This window comes from Scyliorhinus canicula, chromosome 14 (assembly GCF_902713615.1).
Source record: "Scyliorhinus canicula chromosome 14, sScyCan1.1, whole genome shotgun sequence".
Lineage (NCBI taxonomy): Eukaryota > Metazoa > Chordata > Chondrichthyes > Carcharhiniformes > Scyliorhinidae > Scyliorhinus > Scyliorhinus canicula.
Genome location: NC_052159.1, coordinates 42,316,855 through 42,335,421, shown reverse-complemented (window position 1 = coordinate 42,335,421; position 18,567 = coordinate 42,316,855). Strand labels below are relative to the sequence as shown.

Below are 18,567 nucleotides of genomic sequence, written 5' to 3'. Positions count from 1 at the left end.
AACTGTTTTCAAGTTCCACAGCCATCAACTTGGTAATTTCTTCTGCTATGAGCGACGCGGCCTCCCCTGGTGCTCCAGCCTCCTCTTTCCTTACAGTTCCTGCGCTGACTTTTTCACTCCCAGGCAGGCTTCCGTTAACCCCCTTTTTCACGGCCGTTTTTCTCCCAAACTTGGACATTCCTCCTCCCTGTGCCTTCTTACAGCCTTTTCAGCCTCTGTTGCCCAGGCGTTAAAACTCCGAAATTCCTATTCCCGAGCGGGAGCCCTTCAGTGTGTGGCTGCCTCCCGCCTGCCGTCACCGGAGGTTGAAGATAAAGTATGAGTTAAGGGGCTCTTCAGGGGGGTTTGAGGAAAGGTGGGGGATGTTTGTGACGGTGTTTGAGGGGCTATTCGTCACGGGGAAAGGTGGGTGAAAAAGGAGAAAAATCTGTACAGACTGTATGGTTGATTGTAGGGAAGTATGTTTCCCTGGGTGTTTATTCGCTGTAACCTGTTTTGATACATGTTTGTAATAAAATGCATTTTTAAAACAAATGCAATACTTAATAAAAGCAGTGGAAGCAGTCAGTCCATTTTGGAATACCGACTCATGACTTCTGGTCAACTGTGGCGCAGTCTGTTATGTTGATCGAAGCCTATCTTTTTTTCTTCTTCATGCTGCACACCTGAATGCTAAAAGTTGCTGCTTATTAACCCTTTCTAATCACTTACTCTGTACATGGTCAGTGCTGAGCTCTGGTCCAAGTCGTGCATGATCAGTCCCTGATTGGTTAGGTGGTGTGTGATTGATGTCCAATTACTGTCTTAACTGATGTTGTTTCCTGTTATGCCCCTGTAGGGCAGCACGGTAGCATTGTGGATAGCACAATCACTTCACAGCTCCAGGGTCCCAGATTCGATTCCGGCTTGGGTCACTGTCTGTGCGGAGTCTGCACATCCTCCCCGTGTGTGCGTGGGTTTCCTCCGGGTGCAGGTTAGGTGGATTGGCCATGATAAATTGCCCTTAGTGTCCAAAATTGCCCTTAGTGTTGGGTGGGATTACTGGGTTATGGGGATAGGGTGGAGGTGTTGACCGTGGGTAGGGTGCTCTTTCCAAGAGCTGGTCAGACTCGATGGGCCGAATGGCCTCCTTCTGCACTGTAAATTCTATGTTATCACCTGACTAGTTCCCTACGATGTCAGTCACTTGTGGGAGCATTCTTCTCATTACAGCTTTTTCCTATTATTTTATTAATTTTATAGCTTTTCATTTTGATAATGAGTCACCAGAAGGTTATTTGTACGTCAGCTTATTTAAATAAGAAGTCTTACAACACCAAGTTAAAGTCCAACAGGTTTGTTTCAAATCACTAGCTTTCGGAGCACTGCTCCTTAGGTGAATGAAGAGGTAGGTTCCAGAAACATATATACAGACAAAGTCAAAGGTGTAAGGCAATGCATTTGAATGCGAGCATTTGCAGATATTAAGTCTTCACAGATCCAGAGAGAGGGGTAATCCCAGGTTAAAGAGGTGTGAATTGTTTCAAGCCAGGGCAGTTGGTAGGATTTTGCAAGCCCAGGCCAGATGGTGGGGGGGGTTAATGTAATGTGGCATGAATCCAAGTTCCCGGTTGTGCGGAACTTGGCTATAAGTTTCTGTTTGGCGATTCTGCGTTGTCGCACGTCCTGAAGGCAGATTTGGAGAACGCTTACCCGGAGATCAGAGGCTGAATACCCTTGACTGCTGAAGTGTTCCCTGACTGGAAGGGAACATTCCTGCCTGGCAACTGCGCAATGTCCATTCAGCCATTGTCGCAGAGTCTGCATGGTCTCGCCAATGTACCACGCTTCGGGACATCCTTTCCTGCAGCGTATGAGGTCGACAACGTTGGCCGAGTCGCATGAGTATACACCGCGTACCTGGTAGGTGGTGTTCTCACATGTAATGGTCGTATCCATGTCGATGACCTGGCACACCTTACAGAGATTGCCATGGCAGGGTTGTGTGGTGTCGTGGTCGGTGTTCTGAAGGCTGGATAGTTTGCTGCAAACAATGGTTTGTTTAAGGTTGCACGGTTGTTTGAAGGCAAGTAGTGGGGGTTTGGGGATGACCTTGGCAAGATGTTCGTCTTCATCGATGACATATTGACGGCTGCAAAGAAGATGTCGCAGTTTCTCTGCTCCAGGGAAATACTGGATGACGAAGGGTACTCTGTCGGTTGTGTCCCGTGTTTGTCTTCTGAGGAGGTCGGTGCGGTTTTTTGCTGTGGCGTGTTGGAACTGTCGATCGATGAGTCAAGCGCCATATCCCGTGCATACGAGGGTATCTTTCAGCATCTGCAGATATCTGTTATGCTCCTCCTCGTCTGAGCAGATCCTGTGTATACGGAGGGCTTGTCCATAGGGGATGGCTTCTTTAATGTGTTTAGGGTGGAAGCTCGAGAAGTGGAGCATCTTGAGGTTATCCGTAGGCTTGCAGTAAAGCGAAGTGCTGAGGTGACCGTCCTTGATGGAGATGAGTGTGTCTAAGAATGCAACCGGTTTTGGAATGTAGTCCATGGTGAGTCTGATGGTGGGATGGAACTTATGAAATGAAATGAAAATCGCTTATTGTCACGAGTAGGCTTCAATGAAGTTACTGTGAAAAGCCCGTAGTTCTTTTCACTTGAGAGGCTGGTACGGGAATCAAACCGTGCTGCTGGCCTTCTTGGTCTGCTTTAAAAGCCAGTGATTTAGCCCAGTGAGCTAAACCAGCCCCTATTGATGTCATCGTGTAGTCGTTTCAGTGATTCTTCGCCGTAGGTCCAAAGGAAAAAATGTCATAGATGTATCTGGTGTATAACGTCGGTTGAAGGTCCTGTGCGGTGAGGAGGTCTTGTTCAAACTTGTGCATGAAGATGTTGGCATATTGAGGTGCGAATTTGGTCCCCATGGCTGTCCCGTGTGTTGGATGAAGAACTTGTTGTCGAAGGTGAAGACGTTGTGATCCAGAATGAAGCAGATGAGTTGCAGAATTGTGTCTGGAGATTGGCAGTTGTCGGTGTTGAGTACTGAGGATGTTGCAGCAATGCCGTCATCATGGGGGATGCTGGTGTAGAGTGCCGAGATGTCCATTGTGACGAGGAATGTTCCTGGTTCAACTGGTCCGTGGGTGCTGAGTTTCTGTAAGAAGTCCGTCATGTCACGACAGAAGATGGGCGCTCCTTGTATGATGGATTTCAAAATGCCCTTGATGTAGCCAGAGAGGTTCTCACACAGGATCCCATTGCCTGATACGATAAGCCGGCCTGGTGTGTTGGCCGTGTGTATTTTCAGGAGGCAGTAGAGATCTCCAACACGGGGAGTACGTGGGATGAGAGCACGTAGGGTGCTCTGAAGGTCTGGATCCAAGGTCTTGGATCAGTCTGTTGAGTTGGTGGATGTGTTCCTTGGTCGGATCTGTGGGTAACTAGTGTTCCTGGTTGTTGAGTTGTCGGTACACTGCTTTGCAGTAGTCCGTTCTGTTCGGTATGACGGTGACCCCTCCTTTAAGTGCTGGTTTGATAACGATGTTGCGGTTGGTCTCGAGAGCGTGGATGGCGTTGCGTTGTGCTTGGGTGACGTTCAGGGCTGCCTTGTGAATGCGACTGATGCATCTGGCATTGATACGACTCCTGACGGGTTGAGCATACATGTCGAGTCGAGACTGATGGGGTCCATTTTGGTGGTGGTGCAGAAATTGAGCCCCCTGCTGAGGACTTCGATTTCGTCTGGTTGAAGGGTGTAGTCTGACAAGTTGACAACAGATTTCCCTGTATTGTTTTCTACTGTGGTACTGGGAGAGGCTTGGTTGCTCCTGGTGGTGATGCCGAGTTTCTCAAGCTTCCTGTTCTTGGTATCGTTGTCTCATCTGTTTGGCGGTGTTCCGCCGCTGGTCTGCTGCGTCCTGAGGGCCTCTATCTTGGCTTGCAGGTTGCGGATTGTTGAGGAGTGTGAGAGAGGTGCGACGGCAGAGTCTCTCAGCGTGGTCTGTGTTGTAGGTCGACTTGAGTGGGTTTGTGATCTGTAGCCCTTTCGGGAACTTGTCTGCTTTCTTGCATCTTTGTAGAAACTTAATGTCAGTGTCTATATGCGCGATCTTGAAGATCTTCTCCACTTTGAGCCGGCAGTTTGCGGTGTCGATGGTAGCCATGATGTGGAGATGCCGGCGTTGGACTGGGGTGAGCACAGTACGAAGTCTTACAACACCAGGTTAAAGTCCAACAGGTTTGTTTCAAATCACTAGCTTTCGGAGCACTGTTCCTTCCGCAGGTGAATGAAGAGGTAGGTTCCAGAACATATTTAACCTGGACTTTAACCTGGTTTTGTAAGACTTCTTATTGTGCTCACCCCAGTCCAACGCCGGCATCTCCACATTATGCTTATTTAAGATAAGAGGTTGTGTGGTGTCACTTCCTAATGATTTATTAGCCTCCATATTCCAAATGTTTCATTGATACATCTCGGTGTCGTGGAGAATTCAGACACCAATATGCGACTTACGGGTGAAAGTTACTTAAAAATATCAAAGAGTACTAAAGCCAAGCAGCCTCAATAACAAAGTTACTCCAACATGACATGTGGAAAATGCACAAAGACAACCAGTATGTTAAAACGGAGATAACTGCTTGTACTTGCGAGATACAACATGATGCATGTTCATAAGGAATAAAAGTCACAAAAATACATGACCACAAAACTGATTATGAAACCAAAATAACGCATAGGTCTATTACATAAGTGACTAAATTAATTTGGGATATGGATCTGGATGTTTGAAAGCTCAGCTGTTTCTTACGTACAACAGAGGCTTCCAACGCAAGTATTGTGTGTTAATGACTAGGGAGGGAGTATAACGTTTCATACTTGGATCCTCTCAACCATGACAGACTTCACAGCACTTGCTCTGTAATTGAACCATTAAAGTATACTTTGCACAGGACTAGGGGCATGTGATGTGTTTTACTTGTCACTTCCACCACCTGCCCAACCAAAATAGTTGTACCAGTCAATTCCTCCTTTTTTGAGCACTTCACCTTGCTCTTTTAAAATCTTCATTCTTTACCACTTATCAACTTAAAATCGATATTCTTTACCCTTACCCACCCTAAACAATGTTTCACATACCCACCCTAAACAATGTTTCGCATATCCACCCTAAACAATGTTTCACATACCCACCCTAAACAATGTTTCGCATAGAGACATTTTCCTTTTTGTCTTTCAACTTCTGCACTTTTAGAAAAGCCATGTTTAAAAATTTGGTTACAGATGTGTAATTATCAAAGAATCAAAGTATATTAATCAATTTAATCATATGATATTCCGATTAATTGTATTCAATGTAAGACAGTAGCAGTATAACACCATGTGAGCTTTTGGCTGTAGTTGGGTCCTTGAAACTAGGAATATTAAGTATTATTGGATCCTGTTCAGATCAGCTAAAACGACTAATAATTACAAGATCATCCTGCAACACAAAGGTAACCCCAGCTTCTTCTGATCTCTTTATTTAAGGAGGGATGTACTTGCATTGGAAATAGTTCAGTGGGCTGATTCCTGGAATGAAGGGTTGTCTGATTAGGAAAGGTTGAGCAGGTTGGGCCCACACAAAGTAGAGTTTAGAAAAATGAGAGGTGATTTTAATATACCGAGGGGGGCTTGACAGGATAGATGCTGAGAGGATGTTTCCCCTTGTGGTGGAATCTGGAACTAGAGGATCAGTTTCAGAATAAGGGATCTTTTAGTTCAGACTTTGATAAGGAAGAATTTCATCTCAGATGGTTGTTAATCTTTGGAATTCTGTAGTGCAGGGAGCAGTCAGGGATGCTGGGTCATTGAATACGTTCAAGGCTGTTAGAAATTCTTTTGGCCTATAAGAGTGGAGGGGTTTGGGGGACAGGCAGTAAAGTGGATTAGAGGCCACTGTCCGATCAACTATAATCTTATTGATTGGCGGAATAGGCTGGAGGGGCCAAATAATCTAATGCCACTCCTATTCCTTGTGTTTTTATGTCAAGTCTTGTTTGATAATGCAGGCCTTGGGCGATGTTACAATATGAATGATGCTGTATAAATGGAAGTTGTTGAAGCTGTGTCATATTTGCCTTGATATTTCTATGGCATCTAAAGAAGGAGAATTAATGAGTTATTTGGTGTTCTTTCAACAATCCAGTTTAGGAGTGCATCAGTGAATCTACCAAGTCTGCGCTTTGAAAATCTCAGTGAAAATAGATATTTAATATTTTCTTCTTTATTTTCTCATTGCCCCTTTTCTGCAAGGTGCGGTTGCATATGTGTCTCTCCTTCATGTGTGAGTCTAAACTGTATCTGTTAACCAGCTGTTTATTCCTGTGTAGTGTATAGTTGGGTGGTGGGTGGACAGCCATTACAATTGGCTCTGATTGTAGCATTGTCTGATGTCCACGAAAATGTACCTCCAACAGTTTCAATTGGGCAGCAATTATAAACAAGAACTCTTGCAGTCTGAAAACAGGCTTGGGAATCCAGTCCTTGATATTTGTTTTACGAATTGATTCATTACAGGATAAGTTGAGTCTTATCTCTCCTCTCTTTTTAACCAAAATTGTTATGCAGAATCTTCAAGAATTACATGCCTGCAACTCTTTCAAATCATATGTTCTTAAAAATTAAGTATTCCTAATATAAGTTTTTAAAAAAAGTTATTTATTGTGTTTTCAGTACCTGAAGGTGACCCAGATGGTTTACATAACGAAAGCTCTGAAGGTGAAAAGATGTATATTTCAAACACTGTGCCTGATGAAGCATTGTCTTCCTCCAAGTCTACACATTTGGGACTGAGAAAAGTGAAATCCTATACTAGAAAGAGAAGGAACAACTCGACAGTTGACAATTTTCAGACATTAAACAGTATTAAAACTTTACCATCTACCTCAGTTGATGAAAAGGATTCCCTAGAGAGCATCGTAGCTGAATCAAGCTGCAAAGTGGTTTTTAGTAATTTGACTCCAGTTAAAGAGTGCGATACTAAACAGACATTTTTGGATAAAAAGAACAGTGTCAGTCAAAACCAGAGTCCTGATGCTCATTCATGTGACAAAAATTCAGAAAAGGAATTATCAGGTCATAATATAACTTCTTCATCTGACTGGTCACAGCTAAATCTATCAGAGCTGGATGAGAACCAGATGATTAATGGATACTGTGACATTGTGGATTCTCCTGCAAATGCATTGTGTTTGAAAAATGTGGGTGATTTAACACTTGGTTCAAACGAAAACACTAATAATCAGCAACAACATGATGTTTCGGAAGAAGACATTGATAAAGAATCTAGTTCTGTGTCCTGGAAAGAGATTAGTCCAATAGCGCAGAGATCAACCTCTTATTGTTCAATTTCTAATGATTTCAGTACAGTCAATGAAAGCACAAAGAATTCTGGAGCAAAAGTGAAAGTTAGTACTCCAAATCATACTTGTAATACAACACAATTGTCAAAACCACCCACTCCTGAAATTCTCTACACAGATTGTTTTACAAACTGTGATTCAACATCAATTCAACCACCTGTTGAGGGATCGATGGATTCGGATTCAGAAACTGCAGCAAAAAAACTTCTTCTCTTTTGCAAGGATGAAAGAGCACAGATGAAAAAGAGATCTGACTTTAAACATAAAACACACCTAATAAAGCAAGTGACTACTTTGGAAAATCAGAAAGTCACTTTTACTGACTCTGCCAGTAATGACAATATGCCCATTCAACCTGCTGTAAGTTCTAGAAAGTCTAATGATGGTGTTTACTGTGTGACAGATCCAGAAACTGTCAAAAGTACCTCACTGGTTCTGGATTCGGTAAAATGTCGAGTGAATGAGGAAGACCATACTTTCATGCTTTCCAGTCTGAAGGGACGTACACGAAAATTCCTTTACTCTGTGAGAGAACCTACAAATCATCAAGTGCAGGACACAAGTTTGGATGCTACTGAATTGCAAAATAGAACATCAGTTCTTCCTTTGGCACTGAAACCTTCCTGCAAATCACCTGAAAAATCTGGAATGCAGCTTTCTGTGTCAGGTATAACTCGTGCTTATTTTTGTTTTGGTGTATTGATACTAAAGTGACTTTATACTAATTGTTGTGATATGCACAGACTGACAATAGTTGTCTTCCTTTTTGTTAGGCTGTTAATTTACTTTTTCATGCTTAGAGACTAGATTCTGGTTTTAAACTCTGAATGCATTGGGAAATTACAGAAACTTCTTTATGTACAACATTCTATTTTTGTTAACTGTTCTGCTTTATTTAAACTATGTTATGAGCATTAAAGATTGGCATATTGTATCAACTGAATAGATTGAAGCAAAAGATGGTACAACACAAATATTTAGCGTAAACCATCAACTACCTAGCAAGTTGGGAACATGCTAGTAAAATACAAAGTAGCGCATGAGGTAATGAAACAGAATAATGCATCATTATTTATTTATTCATTGCAGACTGCAGCATTCTCAGTATTGAGAAATTTTCGTTCTTCCATCTCCAGTCAAAGTTGAGAAATGGAAAATAAATGCAGCCTTCCCCGCATCGCGCACATGATGAAAACAAACTAAACTTTGAATAATCTTTAACAGTAGATTTTTCTTTGTCTCTTTTATAAAAAAATGGTCTGGGGTCTCCATTCCTGCGACTAAGTGCTGACACCAATGGAGGATCCATGGTGTTTCACGACAGAAAAATCGGGGCATTTTTGCACCGTTTTCGCGGCCGGTGAGGGGCTAGCACCGGCGCCGCGTGAAACACCTGCAGAACGCGTGAAAAACGGTGGGAGAATAGCCGGGTCCGTGCTGGACATGTGCATGGCTGACAAGCTGCAGTTGCGCGTATGCCTACACTTCCCACACACGCACCCATCGCGCCGGAAAAGATGGCGCTGCTTGTACTGGAACGCATGTCCATCAACCCCACAGCCCACCTCGCGGCCACCCCCCCCCCCCCCCCCCACTACTCGCCCTAGCAGAAGCCCCCAGGCCAGCGGCACGGCTCTCAACTGAGTATGGCGGTGCTGGATACTTTGCGCACGCCCCTCTCTCGCTGTAGCCGCCACGCCAGGCTCAAGACCACTGACACCATACGTGGCCCGTGCCATTGGGAACTAGGCCCATTGGAGGTGGAGCATCGCGAGTGGGCCCGATAATATTCAAACAGAGGGTTGCGAGGGAGTGGAGCATCGCGACTTGGTGCCTGCCGTGATTGCGGCGTCGGGAGCCATTCTCCACCCGATCGCCATTCCCGATTTCGGCGTTGGGCAATGGAGAATGCTGCCCACTTTTTAAAGGATCATAGAACTTAACATTAATTGAAAGAACCTTTTGTTTCACTGCTCACTATTGGCAATTTATCCCTTTAGGAGTCAAATGGATATGATTTGTATATTTGACTTTAATTTTTATTTGGGTAGTGTTATTCTGATATTTTAGGATTTTAAATAACTTGCAACCTATTTTTCTGATTTTAGCTACTTGCAAAGAAAATGAGGAAGCTACCAGTAGTGAATTTGTTCCTGACAATATCTGTGATGAAGCCAATGAGACACATAACACTGAAGCAAATGAAAGCCTGCAACACCATCGTCAGCTTCATAAGAATTCTGACCGTGCAGAAAGTGGAGTAGTGCCTCAGCATTTTCAAAATGAAACTGTTAATTTATCAAATGCTTCTCATATCGGCAAGAATTGGGATAGTTTTGTAACGCCACTTAACAGCAGGCCTGTTTCTTGGAACAAGAGAGAGCGCAAAATATTTGCCATGGCTAGTCATACAGTAGCTAAAAGACTAACTATGGAATCTAAAGTGATGTTACCTGGTAGGTTTGGGGTCCAGGCTGAAGGTGCTGAGGACAGTTGTGTACTTGCAGTTGTTAACTCTGTGCAACCAGAGAAAAAATGTGTAACTGAAAACACTGTCACGCCGAATAAGGCAAGAATTAATTTTGAGTTCAGTCCGTCACCTTTATCTGATGCAAATCGAAGCCTTCCACATCATGATTGCAGCAGCGCAAATGTTAAAGAAGACCCAATTGTCCACGATAACCTCAACAGTAATGATATATTTATACCAATTTCTGCACAATTATCAACTAAGCAACTATCCTGCACTTCAATTAAAGTTCATACTGTATCATCTCACTCCTCCTGTATTGCTAATGTTTTGCACAAAACAAAGAAACTTTTATATGACCGTAAAAACTGTGAGAGAACTTTGAAAATAAAGGCTGGTCTGTATGAACTAAAATCAAAAGAAAATAATGAGATATCCACTAGTTTGGGTGAAGAGAAACATTTTGAGGGAAGTCTTGCTGTTGACGAGGAATTGTCAAATGAAGATCAGAGACTTGACTTGTGTACTCCTTCAGAAGCTGAAAATAGAGAATATTCTGTGAATACAGATTTCGAGGTTGGTAATAAAAAAATTGCAGTGTTGGCATCCACTTTGAAGAGCAGAAAACCGATTGCTGAAGATGACAATGGTGCATTCCTGACTACTTCTGATCCTGTACTGGTCCAGTCTTTGCCAGAATGTGAAACAAAATATACTGAAAGTAATTTTGCAGGTGCCAAGGAAATACCATGTGACATACCATGTTCAACCATATCTGATCTTGAATTGACTTTAAACAAACCCTCCAAATTAACAGAGGAATTAATGAATTCACATGAGGAAACAAGGACAACACAATCTGTCACTGAAACAAAATTGCATGAGTTTGCTGAAGTTACCCAACATTCACAATGCATTGTAACGATGCAAGAAAAGAACACAAATAAGTTGGAATTAAAATCTAGTGTAGAAGCTGACATCAGTTTGGTGACAATAAAAGAAATTTGTACTGTTTCAGAAAATGCAAAAAACCCACTCATATCTGGACATGCTGAACCTTGTAAACCTAGGCCCAAATACAGTAACTTTAAAAGTATTGAGAATCCTATAGATTTATCTGCTGAAATAATTTCTGATGGAAAATTGTTCAAAAAATTTGAAAATGAGAGCTCCGAAGTAAACTCTGCAGAGGATGCTTTCGTTGAATGTATCACTTCAAAAAATAGATTTGGTAGTCTAGAAAGTCCAACAATCGCTTCAGCTGAAACAGAAATTAAATTGCTTGAGAAATGTTTGACCGTTGGTCAAATTGAACTAACCGAATTGTTCAGCACTTTAGAGGACACAGATAGCCAGTTTAAATGTATGCAGTTTAGAAATCAATCTGCAGTTGATCTAACAAACAAGAATACTGATCTGCTGATTATGGGGCATTTGGGTCACACTCCCCCAGCTCCTATTCTGGATAGGTGCAAGGATACTGATTTTGGTAAAAGTTTGGCTATTGAACCTTCAAAGCTGTTGAGCAGTGAACTATGTAACTTACAAAAGCAAGCAGAGTTTTCAAACACAGAAACTAGATTTGAAAGTTTTCAACAGAATACAGAAGTAATAGAGCAAACAATATCATATAACCATGCTAATTCCTGTGTTGGCCTGAGCAACAAAGAGAAAGAAATTTCATCTACTGTACTAAATTTCCATACAGCTTCTGTGGAACCTGCCTTGGACACTTTTAAAATGAAACGGGTTACAGTACTAGATCAAGCAATTCCACCCCTGAAAGATAAAGTGAGTTTTAAAGGTGAATATGGTGGTTTTTGTGCAGCAAGTGGGAATAAAATAAAACTCTCTGCTGAGAGTCTGAGAAAAGCAGCAGACGTTTTCAAGGACATTGACAATGATCAAACTTCTGCTCAGAAACATACAATTAAAGGTTTAGGCTATTTATTAGAAAGTTCTGTCACTGAGTCTGAAAACGTAACTGAAGATAAACAAAATGATATTCAAAAAACAGTAAAACCAAATGAGTCATACCAGCTTTCTGCAACTCTCGGCAATCATTTCACTGTGAATACTAAAAATAATGAGGATAATATCTTGAAAAGTGAGAATAAACTCGAGAATAGTAACAGAAAAATTAGTGGTTTTCAGTCAGGAGGGAGCAGGAGGATAATTGCACCTGAAGAAGCAACTCTGGATAAAACAATATATTTGACTACTGAGCAGAATGTCTTGCAAAACTCTGACACCAAGAAGAAAGAGAAATCTGGTACAATTAAAAGTACAATTTGGGAAAAGAACACATGGCAACCTGGCTGCTATGGCAGAAAAGATGATGGGAACAACAAATTAGTTGACAGTAAAATGAAGCCTGCAGATGATTATTTATTGCACACAACGTCTGCTGGTCCTTTCAAACTCGTTGAAGCTTCAGCTATTGAGGGCAGTGATGAAATAACATGTTTCCAGACTGCAAGTGGTAAAAGCACCACTGTCTCCAAAAGAAATCTAGATAAAGTGAAACGTTTGCTTGATACTGAAGATTGCTGGAGTGAAAACTGGCAAAACTCCAAGCTACCTACAGGAATAGCAAAAAATGCACCTCAACAACGTGATAACATGAATATGTTTCAAAGTCCTGTGAAAAAAATCAATGCAATTATGCAGCTCAGTGATCAAACAGGGAGTAGTCAGACGGGACTAAATGTTTTGGCTTGTCCTGCATTTATTGTTCACAGTGAGAACAATATTTCTGAGGATACTAATTCGATTCAAAATTCGCTGTTAGCTGCTCCAGGCACTGTAATGAAAGGATTCCAAACCGCTAGTGGCAAGATGGTGCCTGTGTGCAAATCATCGCTCGATAAAGCCAAAGCTTTATTTGCTGAGGAAGACCTATTGAATAAAACTCTCAAACATTCTGTTGAAACATTTTCGACTGTAACTCCTTGTCCACAAACTGGGTCCCCGTTTATTCAGAATGCGAATAAAGATGTAGTGAAGAAACAATTGGAGAATGACCACAATCCTGAAATACTTTATTCTTTGAATCTTAAAAGTCACAGCAATTTGCATGATTTTTCTGTTCAAACTGAGCATATGTCTGAGTATTTGGATTTGGGAAATGGCGCTGAAATGAAAGGTTTCCAGACTGCTAGTGGTAGAAAAGTTAGTGTGTCAAAGGTAGCTTTAGATAAAGGAAGAGCTTTGTTTGTCGAAGAGGATTATAATACATTCAGAATTCAAGATAATTTAATATCAACTGCAAAAATTAAAAATGTACATTCTGAGGGCAGTGTTTTAAATGATCGTGAAGTTACCCTTCCACAGAGGTTAGATATGAGAAACCAGATGACCAGTCTTCCAGCTGAGCAATCTTTAGGGTTCTGTAATGAAAATGGTAACACACTTTCAGTAAGTGACACAAACTTGAAATTAGCAAAAGAGAAATGTTTGGCTGATGGACCCTGCGAAAGCAAAAGTTCAGATTCAAATACTGTAAATGTTGATCAAGCAGAGTTTGCTGGTGATGTATTTGAGTTTTCTCAACAGTTACTTAAAAGTGGACCTATTGCCTTCAAAACAGCAAATGGAAAGTCTGTACGCGTTTCAGAAGAATCGTTAAAGAAATGTAAACATTTCTTTAATGAAGCAGGAGTTAATGAAAAATTTGAGACCATGGACAAAGATTTGAAATATAAGGAAACTGGACTTTCCAAAGAAACATGGCATCCTGATCTGTCCAGCGCAAAGACATCTCTTGGATTCAACACAGCAAGTGGAAAAGCAGTTCTTGTTTCTGATGGTGCACTTCAGAGAGTTAAGCATATGTTAAAAGAATTTGACGTGACTGATGGTTCTTTAAGCAGCCCAAAATGCTCAAACAGTATATTTTGTGAAAAATCTCAGCAGTTACTGTTAACATCCACTTGTTCTCCTTCACTATTCTGTAATACTGCTATGAGCAGCGAACAAGCATGTGAAGAAGAAAATTCAGAATTGATTCATAAAGTATCAAATGACGGCACAGAGAGCACTTTGATCAAGCAAAATTCTGCCCGAATCGACTCGAATGGAAGGGAGATGAATAGACCTGCAAGAAATTTGGCTGCCTCCTCGAATAAGAGTGTTTTCATGTCTGGATTTCAAACCGCTAAGGGAAAAGAAGTAATGGTAGAAGAAAGTAGCTTAACTGCAGCAAGAATGCAACTGGCTTCAGTTGAAAATGATAAATTGGACTATACTACTGAGAGTGTTAAAATGCACACTGAAAGTAGAATTAAACTGACTTGCAACATAAACAGCGTACCTACATCTATAGTACATGCATTGAAGAGTAATCATGGCATATATCCCAAAATGCTAGAAAATGAAGTGGAAAAAGAGGCTGTGGAGGGTTCAAAAGCTTTGATGGAAGATGATGAACCTTTTGACATGACACCAGGCAAGGCATTTAGACCAACCTATGATGGCACTCATCAATCCATTAGACCAGACTTAAGAACAGGAAAAAGACTGAGATCAGAGGGAAATGCTGCAAGAGGTAAATTAAATTTCGTTAAATTATTTAGTAATTTGTTTGATTTCTATTAAGGCAGAACCCAGATAGCATGGATCTGTTGAGCCCTGGACATCCCAGTTTAGACAACGGTAATGCTCACATTTGGGAGGTAGAGCAAGCTGCTCATTCTATCATTAAATATTGGAATATTTAAACACTGCTAGTTTACACTGGATGCAGGGTGGCTCTTGGCTAATTTTTTGATTCAGTCTGCTTATGCAATTTGCTCCTCCTAACAAACCACCTCCATATTAAATCTTTAAATCTAGCTTGTCACCACCTAAGAATTACATGCAATGTAAGATAACCCTGTTTTTGTTTAATCCATATGTGCATATTTTCTCCTTTGTTTATGTCCAATTCCAATTCCCACCTTGCTTCCACTTTCCTCACAACTTCAATTCTGCTCTGTTATTTCAACTTTTCATCTGCTTTTCCCCTGTTGCCATCCCAGGCTCGTGTCTCAATTGACCAAGCTCATAGCCTCATTTTCTTCCTTAGTAATTTGCACCATACCCATTACATACTTTTTAAGAGGTTATCCAAACTGTGATATCCATTGCTGTTGATCATCCTGTCCAGCTCAGATATGCATATTTAAATGAGTCATTAGGCTCATTTAAATATGCATGTTCTGGATTCTCCCGGCGTCTGAAACCTAACAGCCTCACCTGGGCGCTGTTTAGTACTGGGCCACACAAACGTGGACCAGGTGTAAAGGCACCTGGGGGTCTCCCAGGCCATTAGAAATCCCAGGGTGTCCCCTTGGTACTGCCAGCCTGGCACCCTGGCAGGAGTGGCAGTGCCAAGAGTCTGGTCTTTCGGGGGGTTCATGCATGTACCTAGGACAGATTGTTGGTGATGTGCACACGTAGTTGAAGCTGCCAACCATGTCCACCGCAACACCTTTGATGCAGACAGTGATGTGTACGATACTTAGTTTCCTGAAATCTAAGACCAGCTCCTTAGTTTTGCTGATGTTGAGTGGAGATTGTTGTCGTTACACCACGCCACTGGGCTCTCTATTTCCCTACTGTACCCTGACTCATCGTTGTTTGAGATCCAACCCACTATGGTTGTGTTATCAGCAAACTTGTAGATGGGGTTAGAGCCAGATTTTGCCACACAGTAATGTGTGTTTAGGGAGTATAGCAGGGGGCTAAGTACACAGCCTTGCAGGGCCCTGGTATACTGGACTATCGTAGAGAACTTTTTGTTGTTTATCCTCATTGATTGTGTTCTATGTGTCAGGAATCTGAGCGTCCAGTTGCAGAGGAGCCAAGTGCTAGGTTTTCGAGTTTTGATATGAGCTTGGCTGGGATTATGGTGTTGAAGGCAGAGCTGTGGTCAATGAATAGGAGTCTGATGTAGGAGTCCTTGTTGTCGAGATGCTCCAGGGATGAGTGTAGGGCCAGGGACATGGCATCTGCTGTGGACTGGTTGTGACGGAATGCGAATTGCAGTGGATCACGGCATTCTGGGAGTATGGAGTTGATGAGCCTCATGACCAACCTCTCAAAGCAGCTCATAATGATAGATGTTAAGGCTACCCGGCGGTAGTCTTTGAGGCGCATTGCCTGATTCTTCTTAGGCACCGGTATGATGGTGGTCTTCTGGAAGCACGTGGGAACCTTGGAACGGAGTAGGGAGAGATTGAACATGTCCCCGAACACACCCGCCAGTTGCTACGTGCAGGATCTGAGTGCATGACCAGGGACGCCTAGTCCAGGGGTCCTGGGAAAGCCTGAAGAGGGGGTAATACCCATGTGTGTGGGAGATGACATTGTCCGGGTGTGGGGCACCCCCAGCCCGATCCCGTGCGCAAACAAATGGCAACATGGCATCTTGTATGCTACCAAGACTGCTTCTTTCCATCTCCTTAACATCAGCCATTTCTGCCATTACATAAAATTTCATTAACACTTTTGTTCTCTCTAGATGTCCTTTGCCAACCACCCATCTTCTTTCTACGAATGCAATATCATTCAAAGCTGTCCTGCTCTAACCCATTGATGCTGCACTCTCAGATTCATATTTACTTTCTGACCCATTGCACTGAATTTAAAATCCATGAACATCCTTCTCCACTGGAACAGTTAACTGCATGAGCATGGAAAAAAATGAACATTGGCATTCACCTTAATTCATAGTTAGTATTAATAAATTTTTATGATTTTTGTTTCAGAGGAACCTCGACCAAAAAGGCAGCTCTTATCGGAATTTAACAGAACCAAACACACTGACCACAATGTTGCATTCAAACCTGTAATATGTAATCCTGAAGGTAGGCTGCTAATTGTGTATGATTGGGCTCTAAAACTTTATTCATGTTTGTGTTTCATAGAATCCTAAAGAACAGAAGGGGGCCTTTCGGCCCGTCAAATCTGCACCGATTCTCCGAAAGAGCACCCTACCTAGGCCCAATTTCCCATCCTATCCCCCTAACCTGCATATCTTTGGACTGTGGGAGGAAACCCGGAGAATCCTGAGGAAACCCACGCAAATTCCACACAGACGGTCACCCGAGGTGGGAATCGAACCCGGGTCTCTGATGCTGTGAGGCAACAGTGCTAACCACTGTGCCCCGTGCTGGCCACCGTTTGATTTCATTTAGAACTATATTTTGTCACTGGGTCACCTCCCTCGTCTATTATATATTATTTTGGGCTCTCAATTTAAATGAGAAGAATTTTGCAGTGCTGCTATTTTTACCTGTCTGGGCACATTTACTGGTTTCTCCTGAATATAATGGAAAATTACAGCTGTTATCCTGTGTTCTAGCTTTCCAGACTGTTAGTAACCAACATATAGTAGTGAGAGAAGCAAACAGTCACCATGAGTCACTTATTATAATAATAATAATCTTTATTAGTGTCACAAGTAGGCCTACATTAATACTGCAATGAAGTTACTGTGAAAATCCCCTAGTCGCTACACTATGGCGCCTGTTCAGGGACAAAGGGAGAATTCAGAATGTCTAATTCACTTAAACACGTTTTTCAGAACTTGTGGGAGGAAACCGGAGCACCTGGAGAAAACCCACGCAGACATGGGAAGAACGTACAGACTCCGCATAGACATTAATTTTGACTGGATCCAGGCTTGCCAGGACACCAGAGCCTTAGGTTTGCACAGTTAGCTGGCTTCCCATAAATGCAGGGAACCACTGCATGAACAAAGCTCTCCATTCCCCATGGAATCAAGGTGTCCACTTCATAAACCACAAGGGTTTCCACTCCCTGAAGTCCACATTGTCTGCGACCATGCCACACGCACCCTGCAGGTGTGTGCTAGATTCCAAGGAAATGTCCACAACAGCTACATCCTTGGCTGCGCTCAGATACCGGAGGTATTTGAGGGAGCTCATTGGCTACACGGTTGGTTTCTCTGGGATTTCGGCTTTGCTGATGACGTCTGTGGAGAGGCCACTGAGTGTAGCAGAGACACGTTACAATGAGATACATGCTGTAACTTGCGCTTTGGTAGAGCAGGCAATTGGCATCCTGCAGATGCAGTTCGGGTGCCTGGACTGATGAGATGGAGCCCTCCAATACAGGCCCCAGAGGGTTTCACGCATTGTTGTGAGGTGCTGCGCTCTACACAACCTCACGCTGCAACAGGGCGTGGAGCTGACAAGCGGAGATGACTGAATTGCATGTCTTCTCTGATGAGGAGGGCAGTGCCGAGGGGATCTTTTGGAATAGGCAGAGTAAGGCTGTCGGGCGATAGCAAAGCCCTTAATTGGGAAGAAAGCACGGGGTACCCTGACAGCTTCCCGCTTCACTGAAAACCAGGACTAAGGTGGGCACTGAGGTCCCATCACGGGAATTGGCCATTCCTCACTGTGTGGTGGTAGCACAACCACAGCGCTGATATTGCTCCTGTCGTGTGAAGAGTGCAGTTGCCCCTGGTCCATACGATGCAGGAGAATGGTAACTTGAGGTGAGGACAGCGCATTGATTCTCAAAGATCTACAGCACATGTCTGACACCTGCCTGGCTGAAGGCAGTTCATGAATTCTCAAAGGCCAGAGTAATCTCAAGTCAATGAGACACAAACAGAGCCATCTCGCGTGATGTAGGCTCCTCCTTGGGGGTATCCTAAAGATCTATATCAGTGGTGCCAGAGGAATGGTTCTCACAAGG

The 18,567-nt window shown here is 42.7% G+C and overlaps 1 protein-coding gene across 5 annotated transcripts in view; it reads left to right on the top strand.

Annotated features, from left to right (window-relative positions):
• Window positions 1–18,567, top strand: part of brca2 (BRCA2 DNA repair associated) — a 131,382-nt gene that overhangs the window by 21,326 nt on the left and 91,489 nt on the right. For 3 of the 5 annotated variants that reach the window (XM_038818060.1, XM_038818057.1, XM_038818058.1), the window contains exons 10-12: window positions 6,700–8,055; window positions 9,497–14,404; window positions 16,608–16,706. In XM_038818060.1, coding sequence (XP_038673988.1) covers window positions 6,700–8,055; window positions 9,497–14,404; window positions 16,608–16,706 — 6,363 coding nt within the window. The remainder of the gene's footprint in view (window positions 1–6,699; window positions 8,056–9,496; window positions 14,405–16,607; window positions 16,707–18,567) is intronic. The other 2 variants (XM_038818059.1, XM_038818061.1) reach the window with 2 other exon arrangements.